The 26,305-nt window shown below is 36.7% G+C and overlaps 3 protein-coding genes across 4 annotated transcripts in view; 2 read left to right on the forward strand and 1 right to left on the reverse strand.

Moving 5' to 3' along the window:
- The first annotated feature begins 259 nt into the window (after positions 1-259).
- On the forward strand, positions 260-11,459 carry cdc45 (CDC45 cell division cycle 45 homolog (S. cerevisiae)). The gene is made up of 18 exons (XM_039674657.2): positions 260-464; positions 773-832; positions 1,464-1,556; positions 1,665-1,802; positions 1,888-2,049; positions 2,125-2,183; positions 2,274-2,322; positions 2,680-2,741; positions 2,832-2,882; positions 2,992-3,111; positions 3,421-3,552; positions 4,545-4,643; positions 4,727-4,888; positions 5,780-5,918; positions 7,746-7,829; positions 7,930-8,048; positions 8,144-8,220; positions 11,068-11,459. The coding sequence occupies exons 1-18, from the start codon at positions 414-416 to the stop codon at positions 11,130-11,132; spliced, it is 1,722 nt and encodes a 573-aa protein (XP_039530591.2). The 5' UTR covers positions 260-413; the 3' UTR covers positions 11,133-11,459.
- A 9,862-nt stretch (positions 11,460-21,321) lies between these two features.
- LOC120481266 (claudin-4) lies at positions 21,322-23,282 on the reverse strand. The gene has a single exon (XM_039674843.2). It carries the CDS (start codon positions 23,004-23,006, stop codon positions 22,356-22,358), a length of 651 nt encoding a protein of 216 aa, XP_039530777.2. The 5' UTR covers positions 23,007-23,282; the 3' UTR covers positions 21,322-22,355.
- A 744-nt stretch (positions 23,283-24,026) lies between these two features.
- LOC120481212 (septin-2) overlaps positions 24,027-26,305 on the forward strand; it is a 42,469-nt gene continuing 40,190 nt past the window's right edge. Inside the window, exon 1 of one of the 2 annotated variants that reach the window (XM_039674717.2) lies at positions 24,027-24,182. The gene's annotated coding sequence lies outside the window, so the exon portion shown is untranslated. The remainder of the gene's footprint in view (positions 24,183-26,305) is intronic. The other variant, XM_039674725.2, reaches the window with a different exon arrangement.

Below are 26,305 nucleotides of genomic sequence, written 5' to 3' on the forward strand. Positions count from 1 at the left end.
GGGTCACGCCCTAAGCTTTAAATTAGTTAAATCCATATTTAAAAAAATCAATTATAACGTATAAATACATTTTAAAAGTGTGTTTAAAAAATAGAGGGATTCGTTTCGTTTTTCTATTATCGTGTTCCTGTTCCATGTTTTGACTTTCCAGGCGATGTTTCCGATTGGACAGAAGAGCCACTCGCTGCCGCACACCATTGGCTAATGTGTCTGCCTGTCACTGTAAGTCGTTATTCAATTGGTTGTTTCTACAAAGGGCGTACTAAATACACAACAAGCAAATTTGGCGCCACAGATGAAACACGGAAACCCTGAGTTTAAAACAAGGACAGTTTTAAAACGTCTATGTAAAACGTCTATCACTAAAAAGTGATAATTTTATATATTTAAACTTTATAATCTTGCATTTTAACATGTTTGTGACCGATATTCGAAAGGAATTTTATGATGTTGTCGTTAATCAGGTGCGTTTTGTCTCGGTTTGGTTGCTGGTGTCATTTTAAGACCCCCGAACTGTTAATATTTACAGTTAATATAAATAGCTAAGCTAGTATTGAAAAGCATTATTAATACTACCATTATCTGTTGATGTTTTAATATTTTATGTAATAGTACATGTTAATTTATAATACTTATTCTATTCTATATGTTGTTGCTTGTGTATTGTAACGTTAGTTACTGTATTGTTGTTGAAGTGTATATATATATATATATATATATTCTTAAACTACTTTGACTTCATCAGACTTGTCTCTTGTTTTTATATATTCAGAGAGTGGCCCTGCTCGTGTCTCCTGATATTGATGCCTTGTGTGCCTGTAAGGTTCTGCAGGTTAGTTATATTATTATTATAAATTCATATTCTACAGCAACATTGAACAACCAGTAAAAGGTACAACATACACAGATATTTAATACACAACATACTTTGTACAGGACACCTACAACAACCTATGCATGTGCAAAGATGATGATTTAATAGTGTAAAAAAACATTATTAATATGTGGTGTAGATATGCAAATGTTTACATACTGTAGTACATATTATCCTTCATTCATACACTAATGGTTGACTGAAATATTCATTTCTCGAACGTATGGATTTTTATTATCTTTTAGATCCCACATCACAAGGCAGAAATGTATTTGCATGCATAAATACCCAATTAATACTGTGGAAATGTACATTATAGATATGTGTAAAATATTTAGTTTCTATTACATTACATTAATGTGTTTTTCAACTCACTAGGGCTGTCTTTTTGCGAGGTAGTATTTATTCAAATTTTCTTAATTTATTTTTATATCATTATTTGTTTGGAAACTCCTGCTCTAGAGAAAGGGCTGCACAAAAAATTATACATAATACGGTTTAATGATTGCAAATTAGATGTTTTTAAATGTTCACTTCAAGTTGTTCAGCATTTTTTGTTCCAAGTGTTTGTCTATGTTTTTCCATCCAGGCTCTATTTCACTGTGATCAAGTGCAGTATACGTTGGTTCCTGTGACAGGATGGCAGGATTTAGGGACTGCATTTTTGGAGCATAAAGAACAGGTATATGCTCTGGCAACTATATATATATATAGACTTATGTGGGTAATATTCCTCAGCTTTTGTGTCTAATCTTTAAGCAATTGTTGTGTATCTGTATGTTTCTTCTAGTACCAGTATTTTGTCTTGATAAACTGTGGAGCAAATGTGGACCTGCTGGAGACTCTTCAGCCTGAGGAAGACTCTGTGTTCTTCATCTGTGATACACACCGACCTGTTGACGTGGTCAACGTCTACAATGAAACTCAAGTACAAATGTTCAGCACTACAAATGTTCATCCTGTTGCAAATATGCAGTTGTTAATAAATGATATATTTACTTGAACTGCTATAGATTAAGCTCCTGATAAAGCAAGATGACGATCTTGGCGTTCCGTCCTATGATGACATCTTCCGTGATGATGATGATGAGGATGAAGAAGGAGACGGCGATGATTCTGGAAATGAAAGCGATGGAAGCGCAGAGCCTTCTGGGAAACGGAGGCGATATGATGAGGCGTGTTTTCATATTTATATCATGCATATTATGAGGAGATGGATTCTTTATGCTCAAGGTTTGTAACTTCTTCAGGGTGCTTTGGAAAGGAGAATAGAACGACAGCGTGCCAGACGAGAATGGGAAGCTCGAAGGTCATTCAACAGTTACTCCAAAATTAAAATGTGCAATGCTGAAACATTTTTGTGTGATAAGTACTTAGTTGTGTGTGTTTGTGTTTGCAGGAGAGAGATTCTGTTTGACTACGAGCAGTATGAGTTTCATGGAACATCAGTGAGTAACTATGATTATGTTTTCATATGGTCTGTTTTATTGTGACTTCAAATTTTCATGAGATGGTTAATAAATAAATCTTTGCTCTGATATATGCACTAAAATAACAATAAAGCAATTGAAGTACTATGTGGAACTTTCATAAACTTTTATGAATCATTGCATCAGTTTTAGGTTGAAAACAGGATACGGCCTAATGGATCTGATTGTCTATAATCTGAACGTTTAGCATTTGTAAATAGTTAAATGCCATAATTAAACACTCAATGATTTGCTCACTTCTACTACTTAGTGAATATTCGATTTGCTCATTATTTGTTGGCTGTAGTGTGTGAATGTTGATGCTGTTGTCTACAGGCAGCGTTGGTGATGTTTGAGCTGGCCTGGGTCATGTCTAAAGACACCAAAGACATGCTGTGGTGAGCTTCCTATTTAATATTACCGCTAAGAAGTCTCAGTAGGGCCGTAGATGTGTTCTGCCAACTGAAAACTGACTCCTTGATTGGCAGGTGGAGTGTCATTGGACTGACAGATCAGTGGGTCCATGATAAAATCCCACAGTAAGAATCTCACTCTTTTCTCGTATCACCGTGTTCAACCTCTTCAAAACATCTCGTAATATTCTGAACCAGTATGTTTCAAAGTAAACTGTGCGTCTTCATCATACAGTATGAAATATGTGACGGACATCGCCACCCTACAGCGCCACGTGTCCCGACACAACCATAGAAATGAGGATGAGGAAAACTCGCTGTCCATCGACTGCATGAGGATCTCCTTTGAATATGAGTATCCTCCTCAGCATGCTGTGAAATTATGTTTGGATGTGTGATGTTCAAAACTAAACACCAGTGCATTGCTTACCGCATACTATTGTGCTGTTTAATGACCTCATTATGGTCCATGTTTAATTTCTAGTTATCTTGGGAATTAATAGGGTTCTTTTGCATCTAATTTTGTATAAAAAACCTTCATTCTCGCAAGTGTTTCATACATCTGTCTTTCTCATATTGTAAGTGGAATGTCATTTTGAACATGCTTGATGAAGAACTGTGTGTGTAATGAGTGTGTTTGGCCCTTGACCACCCTGTGTGTCAGTCTGAGGTTGGTGTTGTATCAGCACTGGTCTCTGTACGAGAGCATCTGTAACTCCTGCTACACCTCCTGCAGCTTTAAACTCTGGTCCATCAACGGACAGAAGAAACTGCAAGAGTTCCTGGCTGACATGGGGTGAGTGGACGGCTATTCTTCCAGCTCTTAAAGGAGTAGTTCACTTTTCAAAACGCTTTTGCTGATAATTTACTCACCCCCATGTCATCCAAGATGTCCACGTCTTTCTTTCTTCAGTCGAAAAGAAATTAAGGTTTTTGATGAAAACATTCCAGGATTTCATCCATATAATGGACTTCATTGGGAACCAAACGGTTCAAGGTCCAAATGAGAGTTTCAGTGCAGCTTCAAAGGGCTTTAAATGACACCAGATGATGAATAAGGGTCTTATCTAGGTCATGACTCGAAAAAAGATTTGTTCATTTTGATGAACGATTTTGAACAGGAGAGTCACACGAGCGCTCATCACAAAACAGAGCAAGGCGAGCATTTGTGCTTAGAAAACTTCAACCTTTTTATTTATTTTTGAAATGAGCGATCGTTTCGCTAGATAAGACCCTTATTCATCGTCTGGTGTCGTTTAAACCCCTTTGAAGCTGCACTGAATCTCTCATTTGGACCTTGAGCCGTTTGGACCCCATTGAAGTCCATTATATGGAGAAAAATCCTGGAATGTTTTCATCAAAAACCTTAATTTCTTTTCGACCGAAGAAAGAAAGACATGGACATCTTGGATGACATGGGGGTGAGTAAATTTTCAGCAAAAGTTTTTTTTTTTTTTTTAACGTGAACTACTCCTTTAATGGACAAGAAAACACTTTGGTTCATTTTAATTGACATAACATTAAGTTTTTGCTAAAGAAATTATCCAAAAGAAGCCATGCTTTACAGTATTTTGATCACAGTTATGGCATGTTTTTCCTTTTTTCTTTTTTAAAAGCCACCAGTAGAAATGTGATAAAGATGTTTAATTAGAATATTATTTATCGTTTATTGAGCAAGTTGATTAACTGTGATGTGTGTAAATGGTTTCCATTAATATAGAATACATTGTATACATGTGATTCAGACTTTAGTTGAAAATATGCTTTTAATGATTGTTTTCCCCTCAGTCTCCCACTCAAGCAGGTTCGGCAGAAGTTTAACTCGATGGATATGACGATTAAAGAGAACCTGCGTGAAGTCATCGAGGAATCGGCCAATAAATTTGGGTGAGAGAGAGTCAAATTAAAAAGATTGTGCTTGTTGTTGTTTGTCACATGTTTAATGGTTTGCTTTGTTTTTTCCACCTCAGGATGAAAGACATCCGTGTTCAGACGTTCGGTGTACACTTTGGCTTTAAGAACCGGTTCCTGGCCAGTGATGTGGTTCACGCTGCGGCCGCCTTGCTGGAGAACGTGGATAAGGATGAAACGCCAGCGGATAACTTCATCAAAGCTCTGGACTGTCTGTCCAGGTATATTGTATTATAGTGTATACTGTCCAGGGCTATTATATTTAAAGGAGCTATATGTAGTTTTTAGTGGCCTCTAGCGGTGATGTTTCAGATTGCAACGAGCGCTCGTGCTCATGTGCGTTCTCGAACGTGTTTATTTATTTATGTACTGTTTATTTGAATAGGGAGGGACAGATGCAAAAAAACATAGACTATTACATATAGAACAATCCGATGCCTGTATCATAGTGTTTATAGCCAAGGCTAATTCGCAACACTCAAGAAAAATGAAGGAATAAAAAGAAAAAAGAAAAAAAAATGACAGTGAGTATCAAGAAACCAGTTAGCACCAATAAAAATTAGTAAATAAACACATTCACTCAAACTCACACAGATGCCCACCTCACATACACAACAATTTATAATTTCATATGGCATGATCACACTGCTGCTGCTGTATGAACCAGGCTTTTGTTAGTTTTTTGATGGTGGACAGTTTAGTTAAGGTTTTTATATTTGTTGGTGGACAGTTTAGTTAAGGTCTTTATATTTGTAAGAGCGAACACTCAATACCGGCCACACTGAGACTTTCAACACAATGGAGAAAGCATCACACAACATGCTGGAAACTCATGTAAACTCCCACTGCAACGTTGTGAGAGTTGAGACCTGAAATAAAAATGTAAAACTACATAAACACATTTAAAAAAATTTACTATTATGAAAAAAAAAGCATAATTCAGAATATTAAAACAAAGCTATATTAGTATCTCAATGATGCTAAAATAACACTGGTGTAAAGAGGCTGGGCCGTCTCTTTAACAGTTTCATAGATATTGTAATGTGTCTGTGTAGTTCCTTAAGGACAGATTTCCTCAATAACTGCTCTTGTTTTTGTCTGTGTCTCTGTAGGAGTAATCTGGAGCGGTTGCATTTAGGCATTGATCTGGCCAAGAGGAAACTGAAGGCCATTCAGCAGACGGTGGCGAGCTGCATCTGCACGAACCTCATACTCTCACAGGGGCCTTTCCTCTACTGCCATTTACTGGAGGTGTGGAGCAAATCTTATGTCTTCAACTTTAACATTATGAAGTGTAGCGCAGTTTGTCTGTGATATTTTAGTCTATTGTCCATGCTTGAAGTGTGTCACCGCTCTTTTAACACTAGAAGTGCCAGAATTCCAAAACTACTAGAACGGCCACAAACGGTCATTTTGACCGTTAGATTCAAAACAGTGTTTATTTCTTTGACGAATAATTTTCGTAATTATTTTCATCAACCACATTTTTTCAAAGACGAAAACGAGACGGTAACTAAATAAAAACTAGGTTTGAATGACAAAAACTATGACGAAAATGTTAAATAGTGACGATATGCGAAGCGGTCAATAGGCTAATAATAATAATAGGACTAGCAGAACTAGTGAACAGCCCATGCAGCAAAACAAACAGCGCAGGACAGGGCAGCAGAGCTCACCAGGATCATCCGACATGAATGGAACATCTGGATCCGCCGTGTCTGATGATAGCAGCCGTCTCTTTTTCCTTGATGTGGACTCTGACTCTGAATCACTCTCTGATGATATATAGCCTATAATGCAAGTATTGATAACTGTAGTCTGGTTTTGTTTGCTTATTTCTGATCAACAACTAATGTAGAAATTATTATAAAGCAAACACCGCTACAGAGGTGACCGGACGGACCATTCTGTTGACAGTTGAGAGAGACCACGATCAACCGCGGGATATTTAACAAAAAAATATTGCGAAATTCAGTGCGTTCAATATGACCGTCTATGGCCGAAATAGGTAAATATGTTCATTTGTTTTGTTTTGCCTTACGTTTACGTAACTTAATTTATATGAAAATCATTTTAAATGAAAATACAGACAATTTTAGGAAAAGTCAGGTACCAGCAGGATTTTATTATTTTTTTCAACAAAGTTATTGTAGATATAAAATGCAAAACGGTCAAAATGACCGTTGTGGCCGTTCTAGTGTTAAAGGAGTAGTTCACTTTTTAAAAAAATGTTTGCTGGTAATTTACTCACCCCCATGTCATCCAAGATGTCCATGTCTTTCTTTCTTCAGTCGAAAAGAAATTAAGGTTTTTGATGAAAACATTCCAGGATTTTCTCCATATAATGGACTTCAATGGGGTCCAAATGAGAGTTTCAGTGCAGCTTCAAAGGGCTTTAAACGACACCAGACGATGGATAAGGGTCTTATCTAGCAAAACGATCGCTTGTTTAAAAAAATAAAATAAATAAAGTTTAAGTTTTATTAGCTCAAATGCTCACCTTGTTCTGTGATGCGCGTTCGTGACTCTCCTGTTCAAACTCGTTCATCAAAATGAACAAATCTTTTTTCGAGTCATTTGGTTAATTTAAGGATCGAAATGACTCAAAAAGATTCATTAATTTTTAAATGAGCGATCGTTTCGTCACACTCATCGTCTGGAATCGTTTAAAGCCCTGTGAAGCTGCGCTGAAACTCTCATTTGGACCTTGAACCGTTTGGTGCCCATTAATTTTTGTAGTACAATTAATAGCATTTACTATATTTATTGAGTTGATTTCAATAACATTGTTTTTATGTACTTGATTTTATAGTATAATTGTGTTATTCTTGCAGTAAATATTTTTTTTTTTTTACTGAATATTATTTAATCCTCGACTCTGCCCAGTTCAAATGAAAGTCATTTACAATTACATTTACATTAAAGTCCCACATTATATATACAAAGAGTATAGTATACATAAAATATACACAAAAAATGTTGACACGTTTGCAGTTATATGAGGGTGAATAATGACAGTAGTTTATTATATTGTGTTGTGTTGTAAACAAGTTGTTGAAGTGTGTCTTGTGTTTGTAGGGAACACCAGATGTGAAGCTGTTTTCTAAACCTCTGGCTCTGACACTCCTCTGCAAATATCTGCTCAAAGCGTTCGTCTGCTCCGTAAGTGCATGTGTGCAAAACACTGAATGAAAGTCAATCGATGCGTCTGTGGAGTTTGTCAGCAGTCACATGTCCGTTCTCATGAGTGTGTTTTTGTTAGACGAGGAACAAACGCTGTAAGATACTGCCATTGATAATGGCCGCTCCGCTGGATGTGGAGAAGGGGACTGTGATCGTCCTGGGAATTCCACCAGAATCAGACACCTCTGACAAGAAAAAGTGAGTTTGTTCATGCTTTTAAATAGAGACTCACATTTGCCTCCTTTTCTTCTCTGAAAAATGCTACAACTCCACAACTTTTCTTTTCCCTCAAGTTTCTTTGGCCGGGCGTTTGAAAAGGCAGCTGAGAGCACCAGCTCCAGAACTCTACACGATCATTTCGACACCTCAGGTCAGTCACTGCACCACGGCATCATGGGGCATGATCTCACACAGCTCATGTCAACCACTAGAGGGCAGAGCAGCCCAGAGGTTCTGTGACGTCTCTCTGCTCTTCTGACCAAGAGTTTGGATCTGAATTTGCAATGATGCAAAATCATGAAAGTAGTACATATTTAAGAAAAGTAATTTAATTATTATTATTGTTAGAATTTATAATTTTCATTCATTTATCAATTATTTGTTATAAAGAAATGGAGCACATCATGTCACACTGCAGGACACCAGTGTTTACTTGAGTCCTGGAGCTTAACTTCAAAGCCAAATCTTGATTAAATTATGGTAATTTTACATGGAAGTTTTAAGGATATATATATATATATATATATATATTCTGTCAGAACAGGTTGCATTAATCATGTAATATTAACATTCAAGTAGGGCGGCTTGATTCAGAATCAAGCCGCCCTACTTAAATGTTAATTCTTAACATTTGATTTAATCATAATCACAAATATTTTGGTCAATATTGAAATCATGATTATTTAGCATGATCATTCGTGGGCGATATGATAAGTCTTATTACACGATAAGTAATTTTAAAATATCAGTGGAATTTCACAAACATTGATACTTCAGCAAAAACTAATACTATGTTAACCTCTTAAGTGTCACCCCCCCCCCCCTTTTTTTTTTTTGAATAGACATGAAAATGCACATTTCGAACTTAAATGGCTGTAATTCAAGAATGCTTTGGAATATAGACATATGATTGGTCTTGTTTTAAAGAAGACATTTGGCTGATTTTTGTAGAAGTGAAATAAATTAAGAAAGTGAAACAGAAAAAAAGTTATAGAAGTTTGAGTTTATGGAAATGTACAATGTAAAAATATTAATTATTCATATTTTACATAAAATATATATTTTCAAAACCTGGGCTACTCTAAAACGGCAGAAAGATCAAACCAAAAAATCTGAACAAGTTGTGTTTCAAATTTTAGGTTGATATCTCAAAAAATTAGCTTTCAGTGAGATTTTGTTTGAGCGCAGTACCAAACTTTTTCACTAGGGCACAATCAGACTCCATTACTGCCCATATAAGGGCGCCTGCATTTCCATTCGTGTTTTGAGTGATATGAACCATTATTTTCACAATTTTCATACAATTTCTGAAGTAGAGATCCTATTCAGAAGTAGTATGGGAAGTTTGGCAGATTTTGAAATGAATTGAACCTCTAAGAAACACATACAAAGAACACGCATGTAAGTCATAGCTTGCTGCCACGTCACAAATGGTGAATTTATTATTATTTTTTCTTGATATTTCAAACTTTTCAGACCTTTTTTTTCCAAAATAATCGAATGGATTCTATCTTTTGAACTTTTGGCATGAAAACAAACTGAGGAATCTACCATTTTTTCATGGTTTTTCATGTTTACTGCTATTTTAAAATAAAGGTCTGAACACGCCTTACGAGTATGAAAATATTCTTGTTGCATATTGATAAATTATGGCTCCTCTGTAATATATTTTGAAAATCAGTCACCAAATATGGAAACTAGAGATTGTAAGCTTTCAAATGATATATAGTTTGTCAATATTATTTAAGGTATTTTCTAAGATATTATTGTTTTAAAAATATAGTGGCAAACGTCCCACCTGTGGGACAGTAACAGACTAATGTAAAGAAAAAAGGTAAAACGGTTTAGAAAACAATAAGAACAAAGGAACGAATTACAAACCAAACGGTCAAATAAATGCAACAGAATGAAAATACAAATAAAATTTTAAAAAACTGTTAAGTTTTGTAGCACTAACAGTGGCGTTCATATTGAATAATCAAATGTAAAATAACACTGCATAGTCCATTAAATATAGATTAATCCTTATTAAAGCTTCTTATGGTATTCTCTATTCAGTCATGATCCGCAAGTGACTTTCCTTTGTCATTTGTTGTCTGATTATCATTAATGACAGACTACTGCAGGTTTATTAGGCTGCTGTCCCTTTAAGAGCTAATGCATGGATCTAATATACTGTAACACAAGCGTTTTCTTTCTCAACTGTGTACGTTTGCTTGTGTTTGTTACTGTGAATACTCTCCAAAAAGTCATTTTGAAATTGTTAACGCGTTCGAGCGAGTATCCGAAGATCCGCGTTCAGCTCCGACTCGCAGCGCACACAGAAAGCCGCTGGTGAACAGTGTCACTTTTGTGGCTTTATCTCAAATATATCCTGCAGTTTACCAACAGCAGACTGCATTTTAAAACGCACACTTATTTGGCAGCCGCACAATAACAGCTTTACCTCCATTATCTTGTTTTCATAATCGTTGGAAGCCCAAATCCATCAGTTACGATTTATCCGCACAGCCCTACACTCAAGTTATTTGACATACACGTGAGCTGCACAATGGTCTAACTGATCCGTTATATTCATACAGTTTTCCCATCATTTCTGCCAGTTTGGTGCCAAATGCCTTCAGTTCTGCCAGACCCCAAAACACACACACATACACACACACACATCACGTGTACATTAATCAACATGTGTGAATCTCTCTAGGGGCCTTATTAGGGGTTCAAGCACAAATCTTAATTGTATTTATTTATAAAACTGACCAAACCGTAAGCGCTAGAGTCTTGAAACCTGGCTTCAATTTGGGGAGAGCCCATCAGAGGATGACCCTGATTGACCCATAGGTGGCGCTACAACAACCAAAAGTACTAAATTGCTCATAGACCATTTGACTTAGTCCACTTTTTACACCACTATGATCCTTGGCTCAATACGGTCTCTCTCTCTCTCTCTCTCTCTCTCTCTCTCTCTCTCTCTCTCTCTCTCTCTCTCTCGCTGCAGTTATAGAGCTGAAGATGGAGGACAGAGGGAAGTTTCTGGATGCCCTCATCACCCTGTTGTCATAGTGGCCCACTGCATGCTGGGAATAATTCCCAAACTGCCCACAGAAACTCTGGACACACATATGCGTGCTTTGCATCCACACACAAGTGGAATTTCACATCCCTTGAGTAAACGTGAGTTTTACCGTGTTCTCCGCCAGTTTGGTGCCAAATACCTTCACAGACCTTCATCCTTCACCCCAGAGATCAGCTGATGTTTTGGTCATGTGGTGCCAGACCTTCTGTTTGACTGTACAGGCCTGATTTATGTGTGTGTTTTTGTGTGTGTCCTGTCTTTATGTACCTGTGCATGTTATATATGAATTTAAATAAATCATTTTTATAATCTTCTGATGTTGTGTTCAATTCATTGACTGCCAATTCAACGATGGTTTCTAGAATTATTGATTAGAAGTTTGTTTGATTGGTATTTTAAATAGTTTTTACGACAGTAATTCAATCTTTTTGAAGCTTTTTTTTTTTTAGGTCAACATAACTTTGCGAGATGTTTTACTTCCAGGAAAATGTTATCCATGTGAAATGTTTTGGATGGAGAAAAGTTCCTCCGACAGGTGACTATTACATTTAAGACAAACACATTTTCTTTGAATTAACATGCACTGAAAAGTTTTCATAAATATTTGTGTCAATGCTTTTATTTTGGTAAACATTTGTTAATATTAGTTAATGTATTAAGAAAACATAGTGAGAAATATATTTTTCAACATTTACTAATCTTAATGTTATTTAATAAAATTAAATTAACTGTTCATGTTGGGTCAAAGGGCATTAACTAATTTAATAAAACTTGATTTCAAAAATGTATTTTTATAAATGAACTATATTAATGCTGTAGATAGAAGTATTGTTCATGTTAACTAAGGCTTTTTGTCTTTTTTTTTTTTTTTTTTTTTTTTTAGCTAAACAATAAATACTTTCAATGTCTACCGCAATGCTGTTCTCCACACATTCTGCTAGACGCTGCAGTTTAGAACGACGTGAGGGTGAGTAAATTATGAGAATTTAGTTTTTGTGTGAATGTGTTTGAAGTGTTGGTTGCTGGCGGGACAGGACTAGACCCTCCACTGTACAGAGTGAGAGTACTCTCCCCTAATGACTGGGTGGATGTGTTTATGTTTCATGGGTTATTATCAAAGCATGAGTCAACAGTTTATCTTCTTTGCCCCTTTTCATTTTTTCCCTCTCACGTTCTGAAAATTACTACAGTAAATCTGATAAATTTAATACTTGGACTGTTCCTAACTCTACACTCTTAGAAGAAAAAAAGTTCTATATAATATATATATATATAAATATATATAATACATATATACAGTATATACATACATATATATATATATATATATATATTTATAAATGAAGAGTTCAGATGCAAAAGCCTCTAAGTGCCATTTGAAATTTTCTTCTAGAATGATCATTTTTATCAAGCTTGTATAATTAAGTTCAGTGATTTCACTTAAATGGCAATGATAATTACCTATTAATTGTTATTTAAGTGAAATTACTGAACTTAAATATACAAGTTTGATAAAAATCATCATTAAAAAAACAAAATTTCAAATGGCATTTAGAGGCTTTTGCATCTGAACTCTTCATATATATATATATATATATATATATATATATATATATATATATAACATACACGCATATACAGTATATGAAGAGTTCAGATGCAAAAGCCTCTAAATGCCATTTGAAATTTTCTTCTTTAATGATGATTTTTATCAAACTTGTCTATTTAAGTTCAGTAATTTCACTTAAATAACAATTAATAGGTAATTATCATTGCCATTTAAGTGAAATCACTGAACTTAAATATACAAGTTTGATAAAAATGATCATTCTAGAAGAAAATTTCAAATGGCACTTAGAGGCTTTTGCATCTAAACTCTTCATATATATATATATATATATATATATAAATTATCGCATACTTCTTTCATGTTTAACGAGTTATTATTTGGTACGTTTACGAGCTGTTTGATTAATAAAATTTGATTCAAATTAAATGAATTTATCAAAACTACACTGTATATTTTCATGATTTGTAATCACAACATTTTTTCTTTTGTCAAATCAACTTAAATAATTTTTGTAGTTCATACAACATAATATTTTGAGTTTCTGATGGTTAAATCATCTCCATCTCCTTTATTGTATTAACTCTTTTAAAATTTTTCCAGTTCAGTGAACTTAAAATTTTAAGGCAACCAGGTTACTTCATTTTTTTAAGTTAAACAACAATATTTTTTTTAATGATCCCATTATAAAAAGTCTCTTTCTGTGGTATTATGGCGTGTAGCTCTGCATTTGTTCTCTTCTCTCGCTCTGTTCTTGAATGGTTTGATCCCGTGAGGATTAGCTGCTCTGGATAACCACAAACAATAGGAGTCACAGAGTGAGTGTGTGTGTGTGAGAGAGAGAGAGAGAGAGAGAGAGAGACTCTCCATCAGTTTTGGGTGGGCTTCATCCGTTCAGACCCCATGGTCCTCAAAAACATTAAGCATGCATGTTGCAAACCAGTTTCAACAATATTGTTTGACACCAATCACATATTTTATTAACAGAGAGGGTTCATTGTCTCATAACACAGATGTTAATATAAAGCATTCAACCTGGTTTTGTGTGTGTGTGTGTGTGTGTGTGTGTGTGTGTGTGTGTGAACAAACGAACATGCTCTTAAGAATAAGCGTAAAGACAGTCAAACATCCATGAAGAATCCAACAACAGCCAATTAAAATGCTGCCCCACTGAGAAGACGATTTCGTGTGTGTGTGTGTGTGTGTGTGTGTGTGTGTGTGTGTGTGTGTGTGTGTGTGTGTGTGTGTGTGTGTGTGTGTGTGTGTGTGTGTGGACCTTTTTTTTTGTTATTGTTCCCCATAAGGAAACATCTTATATAGAGGTTTTTATACATATATATATATATATATATATATATATATATATATATATTATGTTTTGTGTGATGGGCAGGTTTAGGGCTAGAGTTAGTGTAAGAGGAGAGAATATACCGTTTGAACAGTTTTAAAACCATTACATCTACGGAAAGTCCCCATAAAACATGTAAACCCAACCTCTTTAATTAAGGGAATTTTGTTCCATTTGTTGTAATGAACTGCTGGAAATCTCTGAACTCTGAAGAAGAAAAGCAGACATCTAAAGCGGAATAAACCTGTCTCATATAACCGAGACTGTCCGTGAGCCGGCGTCGCAGCGGGAGGTTAAACCCTCGTCCAGTCCAATTTACTTTCAACCTGCACACATTCCATATTTCATTAAGAACATTCCAGAATCACTCCCAGACGTTCCAGAACCTGCAGGGTTCCGTCACCGCTGCCACTCAGTGTTCCACAGGACAGAAACATCATCACACATGAGATTTAATACAGTAATCTCCCTTCTGTCTCCTCAAGAGTTTCTCAATATTGGTTTATTTAGTACTTCAAATTCGTCCACAATCATTTTATATCTTGATGTTCTGTACTGTGTGACAACTTTTTTTTTTTCCGCTGTGAAACGATTAATCGCGATTAATCACATCCAAAATAAAAGTTTGTGTTTACATACTATATGAGTGTAGTATGTATAATTATTTTATATATATAAAAACACACACTTATTTAAGAAATATTTGCATGCATTTACTTTGTATATATATTTATATTATACATAAATATAAATATTTGATATATTAATAACACATTTTTCTTGAATATATACATGAATGTGTGTGTATTTATATATACAAAATAATTATACACACTACACCCACATATATTATGTAAACAAAAACTTTTATTTTGTATGCAATTAATCGTGATTAATCGTTTCACAGCCCTATTTTTTATTTATATACTATTCTAGTAATATTTTAATTGGCTTTTTTTTTTTATAAGTAGTTATTTTATATAGTGTTAAATATTTCTTATTTTGGTTTAATTTTAGCCTTTTTAAGGTAAAAATTATTTCACTCAGTTGCCAAGGCAGCTTTTCTAATTTTGTTTTTAAGTTTAAGTTTATTTTTTCATCTAATATTTAGGTTTTTATTTCAATTACTGACAACCATTCTTAATAAATTCAGTTGTTCACAATAATTACAATTATTAAAAAATTAATAACAATTATTTTTGTTACACTTTAATTGTACTGTACATTTTATAAGTGCCAAATGATCACCAGTGTTCAGTGTTCGCAAATGAAAACGGAGCTCAAAGCACAACTGAGTAACTTCTGATAAACACAATGTCCTGATTTTTGCACGGGACTTAATGACTTGTCGCACGTTTCCATGCATCACTTTTCCTTGATTATAATGACACTCCCATATTTAACGCATAATTAGGCACTCAAATACACACATCATCATGCCCCTCCTTATTAACTTCCTTCCTGTTTCCTGTCCAGCTGACCCTTAAACAGGAAGTCTGATGATTCTGTTGGTCTGTAGCCGTTCAGCATCATGAACCTCACATAAGCACACACAAAACACTCTTGAGCATGTTCTTGAAAGATGAACTTTCATTTTTGCGACGTTATAAAGTTAGGACATTCACTACTATTCCAAATGTTTTAGTCAGCAAAGATTAATTAAATTGATCTAAATGTATAATGCAACAGAGTTTCTATTTCAAATAAATGCTGTTCTTTTTATATGTCTTCATCTCATAGAAAACAGTTTAAAAAAATTGAACGCTAGTGTATAAAGACATGAAGATGATGCAACTATAGGATCATTTCTCATTTCATCTCGCGTAGGAAAGATGGCCGTTTGTGAGCACATCATTTGATTGACAGCCAGAGTGTGGATGGTGACTAATCCGTGTTCGTGAGAGCTTGCTCATGAAGGACCATCACCGTGGCGATGATTTGTTTGATGACATCACAGCTGGTCAGTAATGGGAAGCTGGAAATGACACCTGACCTTTGGAGGGCAGAGGTCAGTGTGGGCGTCATGAGAACCTGTTGTTTGTGTGTGTGTGTGTGTGTGTGTGTGTGTCACTTCTCAGATGCATTAATGTAATGTTGCTGGAAATTTCCTTAAGGAAAAATTTGGATATATATTCATAATTTCAACCAATATGGTTCCTACTTATTGACAAGGTAATATTGACCAATGGCATGAATTTAGGGCGGGACTATATATTTGTCCAACCACCCATCTAGCAATAATCTATAAGAACCTTTAGCAAACATTCCCTTAATAATGTTTTTTTTTTTTTTTCGTAATGTTCCCTGAAGGTTCCAAATGTCCAGTTTTTTAAATGTTTGAAAAGCGTTCTTTTAAGGTGAACATCAAGTAAACATTCCATTTTATCATTCTTCAAATGAGTTTTACTTTTGAATGTTCTCTGAACATTCTGAAACCAGTCGTGAAACCATTTAAAAACATTAATTGAACATTCAACTTAAACGTTTCAGAAAAAAACATGTTAACACTTGATTTTAAGTAGTTCACTTTTTAAAAACCTTTTGCTGATAATTTACTCACCCCCATGTCATCCAAGATGTCCACGTCTTTTTTTTATTCACTTGAAAAGAAATTAAGGTTTTTGATGAAAACATTCCAGGATTTTCTCCATATAATGGACTTCAATGGGGACCAAACGGTTCAAGGTCCAAATGAGAGTTTCAGTGCAGCTTCAAAGGGTTTTTAAACGACACCAGACGATGAATAAGGGTCTTATCAAGCGTAACGATCGTTCATTTAAAAAAAATAATAATAAAGTTTAAGTTTTATTAGCTCAAATGCTCGCCTTGCTCTGTTCTGTGATGCGCGTTTGTGACTCTCCTGTTCAAACTCGTTCATCAAAATGAACAAATCTTCTTTCGAGCCATTTGGTTCATTCAACGAACGAAATGAACAAAATGACTTGAAAAAAGATCCGTTCATTTTGATAAACGAGTTCAAACAGGAGTCACGAACGCGATAGATATACGCCACAATAGGAAAGAAAAGACCATCACAACTTCTGTTTCATGCTGACTTTAAAAATTATTCGACGTAATTGAAATATTAATGAAATTTCATGTACACAAATGTAAATATTCCAGCAATAATACAATATTTTCTACAGCTTTCAAAGAAACTATGCGTCTCTTTTTTGGGTAAAAAGAACTGACTCAATTTTATGTTTTTTTGTTCTTCTTGTTGAATGAATGGATATGTAATCTAAATCTAAAGTCATTTTAAATAAATATGTATAATTTAGGGTTTGGTGCATTTTATGTTTCCTGATGTTTTTACTCTGTAAAACAAACAAGTGTATTTGGTGTAAAATAATGATCTCCAATCTTTAATATTTGTGGTCAAAAAATGACGTGTGTGAGATCTGTTTATGTCAGTATATTTTGAATCATGTGAGAGATTATTCTTTCTTCCTAATTTCTCTCTCTCTCTCTCTCTCTCTCTCTCTCTCTCTCTCTTCCCCATCCGTGTCTTGGAATGTCTGCCGACGGGTCTCCCATTGTCCTCATCCATATGGCCACGTTATGGGGTCCTGTCACCAGGCAACAGCAGGTTCTTTTGCGGTTGCCATGACGAAGATTCTTTAATGACGTCGTAGCTGCCCCCATGTGCCTCTCTTCATTATGGATGGAAGGTCCTTTTAAAAAGTCTGGGCACCTCCCCCGAGTGCCCTCCTCAACTCCCCACCCAAAACACACACACTCGCTCGTTACTCAGCCTCGTAACCTCCTCGGCTTCCAAAGGGTGACTGGAACTAACAATCCCACAATGCCGGCTGAAAGAACTGGTGTGGATATTCATACAGGCTCTCTATTGTGTCGACTGAGAGAGGAGGGTCGGGGGACGCAGTGCTGTTAACAAACCCATAAACTACAGAAAGAGTTAGCGCCGCTCTACAATTTTATGTCCAGTAACCCAAAAAAATGACCGTGGCAACAACTAAATGAACTAGTTTTGTTCAAGCCATATTAAAAAAAAAAATGAAATAAATTACATTTTTATAGGAAGATTATATTCTAAAAGTACAATCTTCACTCTAAAAAATGCTGGGTTATTTCAACCCAAATTTGGGACAAATATGGACAAAGCCAAATTTGGGTTAAAAATGTAATTAATTAAAAAAAATTTAAATGACATTTTTAACCCAACATTTGGGTTGGTCCATATTTTACCCAATTCTGGGTTAAATCAACCCAGCATTGTTTCGAGTGTTCTAAAAGTAAGATTGATTTGAATAAATACAGTAACGCTTTATCTTAGTGTCATTGTTACATGTTGCAAGTTACTATAGTAACTATAAGGCATGGCAAATAAGTCAAATGGCCTGAATGTGTGAACAGAACAAAAGTTGTTGTTGAATCCAGAATGTACACTCTAAAAAATGCTGGGTTGTTTCAACCCAATTTTGGGTCAAATATGGACAAACCCAGCTGTTGGGGTAAATTTATAAATTGCATTTTTTAATCCAACAATTGGGTTTGTCCATATTTGACCCAAAATTGGGTTAAAACAACCCAGCATTTTTTAGAGTGTAAACAGTCGGTTGTTCCAAACTTTCTGAGCATGTGTTTTTTTGTGCTAGTGCACTTCTATACTGGTACTAACCAGTAAAATCAGGTCATGCAGTCCTGCCGCACACTCTTAAGTGTGACTGACGTGTTTTTGCAATATTGAGTGGCCATATGACCAGCTAAGCCTTCAGAAACAAGGTTTTGGAGAACCATTTGCACTTATACTTCACAACTGACTGTACACAGTTTTTCATTTTCTAACCGCTCGGTTCTAAGGTAGGCCTACTCTGTCAAATACTTCCCATATTCACAGTGTCGTTTTAATGAATTGGTGAGAACCATCATTAACTTTAAAGGAGTAGTTCACCAAAAAATTAAAATTCTGTCATTAATTATAATCGTTTCAAACCCGTAAAACTTTTGTTTGTCTTCAGAACACAAATTAAGATTTTTTTTTATGAAATCTGAAGTACGCAACTACCACTTTGACACTTTAAAAAGTTCATAAAGAGATCGTAAAACGTATACGTATGAATTTTCGCGTTCCAATTTATACTTCTGCGTCGAGGGTACGCCGTAAGGCCAATTTATACTTCTGCGTAGGGTGCGCGCAGTAGGTACGGCGTACCATACGCACAGACGCGTCCCATACCGCGTACACTTCCGCGTTGCCTGACGCGCACCTCTTCAAAAATGTAACTACACGTCGCGACGACGCGGACCGCAAGATCGGTGATTGGTCGGCTTGGTAGCATCGTATTTCCTCATACGCATTTCCGCACGTACCTTCTCACGCATTTACACACGTACTATCTTCTCCGACGTCTTCTCTCATTTCTGCCTTTCAGTTTTAGTAATTTCACTAAAATGAACTGTTTTTCCACCCCAATAAGCTCCAACTCCAACATTATCCACTCTCTTTCAGTCGCTATTGCTTGTAGTAACCTAGCCGCGAGGAATATAAACACAGTGGAACATTAAAACCCTCCGCCGCCTCCTAGCGTTTCGGAGCAGTACTGCAGAGCAACCAATACTTGAACGCAGAAGTATAAATGCTCACAACGGCGTCGCCTACGTGCGAAGCCAACGCCGTATACTACGGCGTACCCTCGACGCAGAAGTATAAATTGGCCTGTAGTGTACGCCGTTGGCTACGCACGTAGGCGACGCTTGTGAGCATTTATACTTCTGCGTTCAGGTCTTGGTTGCTCTGCAGTACTGCTCCGAAACGCTAGTTGGCGGCGGAGGGTTTTAATGTTCCACTGTTTACATTCCCCGAGTTGCGGCTAGGTTATTACAAGCCTGAAAGAGAGCGGATCATGTTGGAGTTGGAGCTTATTGGGGTGGAAAAACAGTTAATTTTAGTGAAATTACTAAAACTGAAAGGCAGAAATGAGAGAAGACGTCGGAGGAGATGGTACGTGTGTAAATGCGTGAGAAGGTACGTGCGGAAATGTGTAGGAGGAAATGCGATGCTACCAAGCCGACCAATCACAGATCTTGCGGTCCGCGTCGCCGCGACGTGTAGTTACATTTTTGAGGAGGTGCGCGTCAGGCTACGGCGAAGGGTACGCGGTATGGGACGCGTCTCTGCGTATGCTACGCCGTACCTACTGCGTGCACCCTACGCAGAAGTATAAATTGGCCACAGCACTTTTGAGTTTCCGCAAGAACCAATGAGGTTCAATCTCGTGGTATGCATCACTTTTGAGATTCAGCGAGAACCAATGAGGTTCATTCTATTGTAACACATCACGTTTGAGCTTCAGTAAGAGAACCAATGAGGTTCATTCTCGTGTAACACATCACGTTTGAGCTTCAGTAAGAACCAATGAGGTTCATTCTATTGTAACGCATCACATTTGAGCTTCAGTAAGAACCAATGAGGTTCGTTCTTGTGTAACGCATCACGTTTGAGCTTCAGCAAGAACCAATGAGGTTCGTTCTTGTGTAACGCATCACGTTTGAGCCTCAGCAAGAACCAATGAGGTTCATTCTCATGTTACGCATCACGTTTGAGCTTCAGCGAGAACCAATGAGGTTCATTCTCGTGTAACGCATCACGTTTGAGCTTCAGCAAGAACCAATGAGGTTCATTCTTGTGTAACGCATCACGTTTGAGCTTCAGCAAGAACCAATGAGGTTCATTCTCATGTTACGCATCACGTTTGAGCTTCAGCAAGAACCAATGAGGTTCATTCTCATGTTACGCATCACGTTTGAGCTTCCGCACGAGGGTTGTGCTCGCGCATCAAGCAGGTTCAGTTGAGCTTCTGTTTATGTTCAATGATGAATGTTTAAATGTGAATAAAAGACTAAATTCAATCATCATACAAAGCGATCGAGTCTCTTCAGAAAATTTGGACCAAAACGCTTCATTCATATGGATTAGTTTTACGATCTCTTTATGCTGTCAATCTCTCAAATTGTATTAAAAAGATCTTCATTTGTGTTCTGAGGATGAACAGAAATCTTACGAGCTTGGAAATGACACGAGGGTGAACTATATCTTTAATGTTAAATATACTGTAAGCATTTATGACTTTTAGCATTAAAACTAATATCAGAAATCACAGAAGATGTAGGGTGTTAAATCAAACATGGTTGAATGAAAGTTAAATTAGACATGTCAATGTTTTTTTGCAATCTGATGTTATCAGCGTATTTGCTTTGTACTTTATCAGAGGCATTAAACAAAAACACATAGATTCATATTTGTGTCAAAACTGTAAATGTTTATTCCAAAGAACATTCATTCATACACAATAAAAAAAAGTTACAAAAAATAACCATTTCAGATGAGCTGAATAAACTGAATGTAGAGGTCTTATGTTCAAGGAACATGATCCATGAAGGTTTGCATACAGCAAGGCACTATATACTGGCAAGACAATCCCAAAAAAAAAAACAAAAAAAAAAACAGATATTTTCCAAAGAGAGCGTAGATCCTTCTTGACTTTATCTCTCGTGTAGCCTTGTTCAGCTCATGACACTGAGCCACAGTGTAGACGGTTGAGCTGAGAGTTACAGATCAGTCAGGAATTGCTTCATTTTTCCAGCTGTTTGTCCTGGCTGCCATTCCTCCTGTTGAAGAGTCTCAGCATATGTGCCAAAGCAGATTCCTCTAGATTTACACATTAATAACATCACGTCCTCAGCACATTGAACACATCGGTAAACATCTTTGATCAGCTCAGATAACTTAATGCTTTTAGCCTTTTACAAACTTTTCCAGGTACCTAAAACAGATATTTTGTCCGATTATTTGCATTTTTAACAAAGAGGCAACATTTTATAATAACTTCAGAGTGAAAACAAACATTAGGCCTATAGTTTATGCACATTAAAGTACATGATCAGCTTATTATCAGCAACATAATGTTCCTGAAAACAATTATAAAAGGATTAAATCAATTTTATATCAAATGATATACTGTTTAACAGATCATGCATTAAAACATGAAAATATTTAGCCAAATGAATGTTTCAGGACATTGAATGAAGGCTATTTTAATGACCCGTTAAGCTTTGCATAATGTTTGTTACTAAAGTTATTAAAAAAGGTTCACCTTTCAGAAACGAATATCCACAAAAGACGTCATGTTAAATAAAACAAATTGATCCAATCAGTAGTCCAAGGTAGAAAATCAGTCTTAAGTTTTACAAGAGAACCGAAACATCTGCAGGTGGTGCAACACACAATAACTTTTTTATGTAGCGTTACTGTAAAATCATTTTAAACAGCGTCTAAACGTAATTATTCTTGTCATAGTCCCCGTTGGATGTTGATCTTTTGTTTGGCGCGTATTGTGTCGAGTAGCCGGAGTTTCTGGTGGTTGAAGGGCACGAGCAGCAGAGCATGCCTCCCCCGAGCAGCAGAAGCGCGGTGGCCGCCCAGCCGATGTAGAGAGCCGCTCCGATCTCCCGCTTCTGGGACGCCGGCACCTGCGGGTTGTAGAAGTCGGAGATGATGCTGTTGGCCATCCAGCACAGGGGCACGAGCATGAATATGGCACTGATGATATAGATGACCCCTCCGACGTTAACCACCCGTGCCTTCACGTTCTCCGCCTTGATGCAGTTGGTGCACTGCGCGCCGGCGATCACCACCATCAGCCCGATGACGCACAACACCGACGAGATGACCGTGAGCGCGCGCGCGGCTTGGAGGTCTTGGTTGAGATTGAGCATGGAGTCGTGGATCTTGCACTGCATCTGGCCGGTGCTCTGCACGGCGCACGACATCCACAACCCTTCCCAGATGGTCTGCGCCACCACGATGTTGGCCTCGATGAAGGCGGTGACCTTCCAGGTGGGCAGCCCGCAGACGACCATCTCCAAGAGCGTGCCGAAGACGCACAGCATCAGACCTAGGATCTCCAGAGCCGCGGAGGCCATCTCTTTTACTCCTTGTAGTGCGTAAATATATCTGTGCACCTGCTCTAGAACTTTGGGAATGCCTGGGAAGGCTGCTTTCCTCTCCAAAGTCTGTTTTTCTTTTCTACTAAAGTCTTTTATCCAAAGTTTCAAAGTTTTTTCTTCCCAAAAAACCTCTAACCAAAAGTTTCAATCGCAAAAACTGAAGCGCTTTGATCAGCTGGACCACATCTCCTCGCTGCGTCTCCTGTGTGCTTTGACTAACGGACTTCTCCTGGACTGGGAATAAGTGGAGTGGAATAATAGCGGTACGCCAAGAGGAGGGGTGTGTGTGTTGAAGACTGAAGGGAAACTTTCATCCAATCGCACAAGAGAGCATCTGTTGCTCGCCAATGAGAATGCAGAAATGCTGTGCATTTGTGTGTGAAAGTCTAAGAGGGGGGTCTTTAAACGAATAAAACAGTTTTTCAACAGGTGTTTTTTCTTCTTTAAATATAAAGCTTATTAAGAGAAGCGCCATGACAGGACGCCTATCATAAGTGGGGCTGTGTGACCGCGAGGGATAGATAGACTTGCCGTGTTTTCAATGGCATCTGCTGTAAGCTATAAAGCCAAGAGGATTAGGCTACTTACAATTTTTCCAAAGCTTATTGTCAGGAGGTTTTTTGTCAACTGAAAATTCTTGGAAAGATATTAAGTGTTTCATGTGCAGAACAATCTAAAAACATTAAATAACAGTACAGCCCATTGAAGAAATGTCTGTCCCTCACAGCCTTGCTTTCTCTCGCGCTGCTGTCAACAGGCTACACGCTTGCATCAAAACAAATCTAAAAATATATATATATATGATGAAAATATTTTAAAAAGTTATATCTCATTTAAATTTCATTAATACAATATGTTGTCTCAAATCCTATTCGTGTTTAGACATGTTCGCTGAAAGCACTGGAAACAGCCCGCTCTTAGAAACTGTGACCTGTCTCCGCCATCTTGGCTCTTATTCGCCGCTCTGTTGACCGTCCTTGAGCCGTAATGGCTTCCGTTGCACTCTGTCTCCATCACAAAATAGGCATTATGGGATAAGGGCGGAATTGTAGCAACGGTTTCCGGATTCCCTGGATTGGCCTGCTGGAAGAAAGAAAACAAGGGAGGTGGAAAAACTCCAGGTTTTTGTGTTTTATCACGCGTTTATAACAGGTAAGGGCTTCTAGCTTCTAAAAAAGTAAGTCAAAGTTTCGCATTTGTGTCCGGAAGTGATTAATCAGCCAAGACTTTATGTATGTGTCAGTCAGTTCCTTAGCGGCTTCAGTAACGTTAACTGTTGCATGTCAAAAGTTACATTTCAAATGAAGTTTCATCAAATAATACAGTTGTGTTTCTCGATACATGGTTTCTCTCCTTAAAACTGTAAGATGACACACGTATGTTTTATTTTAGTGCGGGCGTGTCAGTTTTAGATGCGTTACGTGCTGTGAATTAAGAACATTTTATCAAAAAGGGTGTGGACGAGAGGAGGTGTTTTCACTTCAAATGGGGTGCTATATTATCTGGTTTCATTTTAAATTACTTTGGAATTTGGCATCATGTGAATTTCGAGAGGGTTTGGGCTTTGGGGGAGTCGAGGAGATGGTGGCCAGAGTTTGACAGCACATTTCCAAGTTTTATAATAGCACGTTCTCTGCCTGGAACAAACCTCCTCACTTTTTAACATGTCCTCCCGGCAGCCAACATTTCAGTTTATTAGTTATTTTAGTATTTCTGATAAAATGCATTCCACACATTTTGTGTGTTAATGTTAATGTTGATATGTGATAGACATTAGAATGTTCTAATAATCCAGTAAATATAATAGTGATTTTAATTCGATATTAAATATGTGATTGATGATCAATATTACTATTATGCAATTATATATATATATATATATATATATATTCGTACATATAAATGTGCTAAATGTGGCGATAAAATTAGCAAACTAAAGAAGGAATATATTTTGAATGTATTAAAGGGATAGTTCACCCAAAAATGAAAATTCTGTCATTTATAACTCACCCTCATGTCGTTTCGTTCATCTTTGGAAAACAAATGAAGATCTTTTTGATGAAATCTGAGAGATTTCTGTACCTCCATTGACAGCTACGCAACTACCACCTTGACAAGTTCATAAAGAGATCATAAAACTAATCCAAATTAATTGAGCGGTCTTGACCAAACTTTCTGAAGAGACTCGATCATTTTGATGAAAAGTCTTTTTTCACATAACATTGATCAATGAACATAAACGGAACCACAAACAAACCTGCTTGATGCCGAGAACAAACCTCATTGGTTCTTGCAGAAGTTCAAACGTGCCGCGTAACACTTCTGTTTACCACAACTTATGTGTGAGTTGATGGATGTTTAAATGTGATTAAAAGCCTTCAGTATGTTCATTATATAAAGCGATCACGTCTCTCTAAACTGATTAGTTTAACGATCTCTTTATGAACATTTTAAAGCATAAAATTGGTAGTTGTGTGTGTAGCTGTCAATGGAGGGACAGTAATCGCTCAGATTTCATTAAAAATATTTTCATTTGTATTCTAAAGATGAAAGAAAGTCTTGCAGGTTTGGAACAACATGAGGGTTAGTAATTAATGACAGCATTTTCATTTTTGGGTGAACTATCCTTTTAGGAACGACAGTGATGATGCTAAAACAAAATCCAAACACTAGTCCAAAACACATTTTGTCGGGTCTCAGAGAGCATTTATAAGACTGTATTTGAATGTAATTTTTTAAGCTGAAGTCATATGTTGTTTCAGTAAAAAAACAAAAAACTTCACACAGCTTGTATTCATCAAAACGATATCTTTTGGCTCGTGTTTTGTTAAAATAACCTTGAACCTAAATAGAAGTGGATGTAAAAGGAAATCCCCAATTTATAATAAGCAGGATGCAGGGGGGGGGGGGGGAAACAAGTGGTTTTATTTGTTTTAAACCTTACACTTGACTAAGCAAACTGTACTTTTTATGTTATTTATGTAATAAATGGAACCTTATTGAAAAGTGTTACGATTAGTTATTCACCAATTATAAGTCCCGTGAGTTCAGTGTTGGAAGATCAGTTCAGTTGTTTTAACCATTCATTAAAACGAATCGGTTCAAATGAGTCATAAGTTCGCGAATTGATCGTGTCATCATCGGACGTGTGCGCGTTTTGTGATTATCCCGGCGGTTGGGACATCCCACAAGATGTGTGTCAAAGAAAACATTTCATCACTGGATCGTTTTTTTCGTTTATTTGAAGTGTGGTTTATGTCAGTTGAATGTGCGGA

This window comes from Pimephales promelas, chromosome 14, assembly GCF_988280905.1.
Source record: "Pimephales promelas chromosome 14, fPimPro1.hap1.1, whole genome shotgun sequence".
Classification (NCBI taxonomy): Eukaryota; Metazoa; Chordata; class Actinopteri; order Cypriniformes; family Leuciscidae; genus Pimephales; species Pimephales promelas.